Source organism: Notothenia coriiceps, unplaced genomic scaffold (assembly GCF_000735185.1).
Source record: "Notothenia coriiceps isolate Sejong01 unplaced genomic scaffold, NC01 NC01_scaffold00037244, whole genome shotgun sequence".
NCBI classification, from domain to species: Eukaryota; Metazoa; Chordata; class Actinopteri; order Perciformes; family Nototheniidae; genus Notothenia; species Notothenia coriiceps.
The window spans coordinates 24,324,948-24,330,113 of record NW_011369945.1 but is presented as its reverse complement, the minus strand read 5'-3'; the positions used below and the strand labels follow the sequence as shown (position 1 = coordinate 24,330,113).

At 39.7% G+C, this 5,166-nt stretch overlaps 1 protein-coding gene across 1 annotated transcript in view; it reads right to left on the bottom strand.

Annotated features, from left to right (window-relative positions):
* Positions 1 to 1,230: 1,230 nt before the first annotated feature.
* Positions 1,231 to 5,166, bottom strand: part of LOC104965066 (low-density lipoprotein receptor-related protein 1B-like) — a 34,059-nt gene continuing 30,123 nt past the window's right edge. Inside the window, exons 8-9 of the mRNA XM_010794007.1 lie at positions 3,251 to 3,364; positions 1,231 to 1,307 (exon numbers count right to left, since the gene is read on the bottom strand). Of these exons, the coding sequence (XP_010792309.1) occupies positions 3,276 to 3,364 (89 nt within the window). The 3' untranslated portion in view covers positions 1,231 to 1,307; positions 3,251 to 3,275. The remainder of the gene's footprint in view (positions 1,308 to 3,250; positions 3,365 to 5,166) is intronic.

Sequence of the window (5,166 nt, the reverse complement as noted above, 5' to 3'; positions counted from 1 at the left end):
AAAGCTGTGTAGTTCTGGATCTCTTATCATCTGTTGCTGCTTAGAAGCCTCTTTCTTATTTATATATTTAATGACTTACCTTTGCTTCCTTCTGCAGATGTAAACACCTGCTACCACCATCACAATCAAGATCACCAGCAGGACCAGAGGCACAATGATAGCTATGCTTCCTGAGAGACACACAGATGAGAGATGGTGAGATGAGACACGATTGAAAGGATTCCAGATGGGCTCTGATAGTGACACACTGTATGCAACCATGCCTGACTGTGGCTTCAAAAAGGCCACTTTTTTCTTTCCTCTCTAATGCTTGGTTGACTGAACACTTCACTCTATTTACAGAACAGATGTCCATTACGAACTGGCTGTGCAGTAATAGTAAAGTAAATGTGCAGATTCTAAAAAGATTGTTCATTTTGATTGCAGATATTAGTTAGAAATTAGTTTTCATCACCAAGGTATGTTATGTTTTGTTTGAAAGTAGGCTAGTTAAAGAAAAAACGTCCGCTGCTACCGAGTTGAATCACGCACTGTTTTAATTCTGTTTTACAGAGAGAAACCCGGGAAGATGCAGGCTACCTTGGCCGGTTCAGGCCACTAAAGATATATTTTGCTATAATCATGTATGAGGACTTTGCAGGCCTTTGAGAAATTCAAGCATCCATACTCCATACTGTCATTACAGCAATGGCATCTCGTTGCGTGCTTGTGGCATCGATGGGAGGGGCTGGTGCTGAATTGTGTATTCAGCTCTATCTGTGCATAAAGGGAATTATTCTTACTCAACATTATAACCGGAGATATTTAAATGTATTGGGACTTCAACAGTTTTTCCAGGTCAAATTTATATAAATACGGGCTAGCGGGAAACACTGAACATTGTATGTAGAGCCTTTCTTTAGGAGATATCCATGTACTACTTAATATTATTTGCAGACGGAATAGTAAGACTGAAAATATCAGGCAGCAGTTCCTTTAACTCAAAATAAGTATACCTGCGGAGTATGGGCTATTCTATTACAATTGTGCAAACTTGCTAGGTTGGATGGAGTTCAGACATTATTTTGTTAAGGCCCTATAAGGAGTCCTATGTGTGTTGATGTTTAATAATGTGATCATTTCAGATGTATAAGTGACGTTGCTACTGTAATGCAATTGGGATCTTGTGGGGATGTTACATACATTTAAAAATGTAGGAAATTGTAAAAATGTGATATTCCCAGTACTCACCTCCTCTGGTATTGTCCGATCTGCTGCTTTTAGGGGCGGGTCTCTCACACTGTGTTCCCGCCCAATTGGCTGAACACCTGAAGAAGGTCGAAACAAAGTTAAAATAAACTACCGTTAGAAATCCTGGCAGTAAAACTGCTGAAAACACCTTCACATGAAGAACTACATTATGATGTGACCGTGGTTTACATATACAACACATTATGATTCAGTCTTGCTATGGAGTGCTTTGATCCAAACACAAACAAAACACCACCTGGAGAGAGATCACTAAGTATATACATGTTGTGTCCACAAACAGTGTGTTGAGATATACATGTTGAATATTCAGTGTTTCGAAATATCAAAAGGATCACAGCGGGACAACAAGTCGTCATCTCATTTGTGTTCCAATGGGATCTGATGGGGGTGATATATGACCCTTGTTAGAAGAGGTGATATCTAATTTCACACGACTGACGCAGATGGGTCTGTAAAGCATGAGCGATCTTGTGGGTGCGACTGGATGATGACAGAATGAAATTACTCTAAATTACATGCACTCTAAGAATCAGAACATCGGGCTATCAAAAATAAGAATGCAGCGCCATACATACGGGAAATGCATCACGCCCTCGTTGAACAAAATGTCACAGCGACATGAATTTTAATGAGATAGTGGAAGCGACGGGGAGTTTGATCTCCTCTGGGAGGCGTACACGATGAAAGGACTAATTCCATAACAAATGAAGAAATTATTTTAAACTGTGTGGAAGGCATAGAAGGTATACACATATTACTGATGAGATGTTCAGCCTACGAAGCTGTGCGTGATGACTGGTCAGTAAAGAACATATTCAACTTGCCGTCATGCAAAGGTTGCAAATGCACACACTGAAACCCACATCACACAGTGTCACGTTAAAGTCCCCCCCCACCACAACCCTGATTCCTGTGTGCATGAGATGGGTGGGTGGGTGGGTGGCAGTGAGGGGCATCAAAAGTACATCATGCAGCAACCGACAATGTAATAAGAGCAACATCGAAGGTTGTTAGCTTAGCATCAACAAATATGTGCTAATGTGTGCCTAGTCATTGCTTCCAATATACATTATAAGTCAATTGATATACAAAGAACATTTTGGCATACAGGGGAATATGTTTTCTTTTATTTTGCTGATTGTTTGATAAGATAATTGATTAAAAAATAAATAAAACTGTGCAATAGATTTAAACTAAAGTCAGCATCTGATTAGCTTAGCTTAGCACAAAGAGTGAAACATGGAAACAGCTAGCTTGGCGCTAGTGTCCAAAGGTTATAAATATGCCATCCAACACCTTTTAAAGATCACTTACATATTGTTAAGACTAAATTAACTTAAATAACGAATAGGAACAATGCTAATGTGAAACAAATAATATTACAAATATACCACTTAGTCATATTAAGGTTAAAAGTATTTTAACTTGTAGTCAGTATTACTACAACATACACGGAGGATGTGAGAACACATTTTCTTTCCAGTTTAAATGCAAAGCTGTGAGTGTTGCTACTAAAAGGGCGAGTCAAAGCTCAAAGAGCAGCGCAGTGTTTGACAGCAACTTCACAAGCTTTCTAATTACGGCTAGTTAGCTAACCTGTCATTACTGGAGCCCCGGCAGGCCATGGAAGTGTGACAAAACACATTTCAATCAAAATAGGAAGTCACAGTCCTAATTTACCAAGGACACACTCCAGTCACAATTAAATGGCTGGGAATAAAGACACAGAGCTGTCCAATAAAAATCTAATGCTTTCACAATCTAGTTAAATAACCATATCATAACACTTTCTTTCAGATGACTATGTTTAACCTATTTTGGGTTGCTTTTTTATTACACATATTACATGATAGGTTGCTACAAGGCAGTACTCAGACAAAGAGCCCATACAGTAAAGTGGACTGAGGCTGAAATGGAGCCAGATGGAGTTAGGGTGGTGGTGTGGACAAAAAGGTGTGAGTTGGCTCTGAATACAGCTGGAGAGGTGAGAAGGACCTACTTGCAGCGTGGTTTGTTAAGAGCTGTTAATGTGCACATCCCCTCATTCTGACAGAAGTAATCGCAGGGGTTGGCCAGCTCATCACAACGTTGGTTCTTGAACCCTGACGTGCAGCTGCAAAACATTGTGTATGGAGTGATAAAAGGGCCCAGAGAATATATACTGTTGCACTTTTTGCTGCATGATGAATGGAGATTGACAAACTAATCCCTTAAAGAAGCTTCACTCATAAAACGAAGTAAGTCAATGTTGTGTCTGCATCAAGCAAATTAGCAAAGAAAAATAAAAACATGAACACACATTAATTTCACTGTTCCCAAAGTGAGGGGGGTATCTGCAAAAGAAGAGTCTGTTACAATGGTCACACCTCTGGTATGTGTGTATTCTTAAGTAATAATGGACATTAAATTAATTAATTATTTTTAAAAATAACACAGAGAAAAAAGAAAAAGAAATTGTCACTTGCAGCTTAGGATGGCAACTAAAAATTATATAAATTCAGAATATGTAAGATGTTTTAAAATAAAAACAGTCATATTATATATGCTCAATATACCACATTGTGAATATCTCATACTAACACAAATACAGAACACAAAACACAATCATACTGTAATGTTGATAGTTTCACTATTTCAAAGTGGAGGATTGTGAAAAAAAGTATACATTTTGGACTTAAATGTTTGAATTTTTTACACCTGAAAGTCTGACCCAAGGCATCTTTTTGTTACATTAATTTACCTATCATTTTTGGTGACACTGAAATTATGCTTTATACTGAAGAACAGTATATCACACATGATATCCTGTCATCATCACACCTGTCCTTTTGAGCCAAGTGTATTTGACATCCCTCTCTATCTCTGCCTCTCTACCATACACTTGCTGGAGATACCCAAAGGAGCTATGCCACTGTTAGAGCATGACTAGAGTTTTCCAGAACCTTCTGTAATTGATCAGAAAGTCTGAGCCATCCCAAACATACTTGCATGGTTCGATTTGATCCAAACCTAAATAACTTATTTTCGCGGGACTGATGTTTGGATTTTTTATCTGGACTGTGGTCTGCAGGAGGTTTTCACAGCTGTACATTTGGATGTATCCAGAGTTAGGAAAAGGGACCACATTACTCCTGTTCTGGCTGCCTTGCACTGGCTCCCTATAGAACACAGGATAGAATTTAAAATTCTTCTTCTCGCCTACAAAGCCCTTAATGGGCAGGTGCCATCTTACCTTAAAGAACTCATTATACCCTACTCTCCTACTAGGGCATTGCGTTCCAAGAATGCAGGGTTGTTGGTTGTTGGTTGTTCCTAGAGTCTCTAAAAGTACAATGGGAGCCAGAGCCTTTTCTTATCAAGCTCCACTTTTGTGGAATCAGCTTCCAGTTTGTGTTTGGGCGGCAGACACCCTATCCGTTTTTAAGAGTGCGCTTAAGACCTTCCTTTTTGATAAAGCTTATAGTTAGGGCTGATTAGATTCAGCCCCTAGTTTTGCTGATATAGGCTTAGTTTGTTGGGGGACATCTTACTTCTTCCTTCTCTCTGTCTATACCTGTGTACTCATGTTCCGATTAACCCAGCTTCCCCAAATTTCTTTCTTTTTGGTGTCTATATACGCCAGGATCCGGAGTCATGGATGATCCTGCGGTCCTGTGTCATGGATCGCGAGTCCTGGATCTTGAGTCGTGGCTGTGGTCCTGGTGTCAAATATTCCCGTTTTTACCCTCTTTGGAGTCCCTCTCGTTTTCTCCTCCCTAGGAGAGGGTCCGTGCCCTGTCTGACGTTATCTACGCACACATTAACCTTTTTCTATTTGTGAAGACGTGTGGTATGCCAGCGGGAGTTTACAAGGACCTTTTACGTCACACAGTATACTGCTTCTAATAGCTTAGGTGCCCTATGATGTAGGTTCCG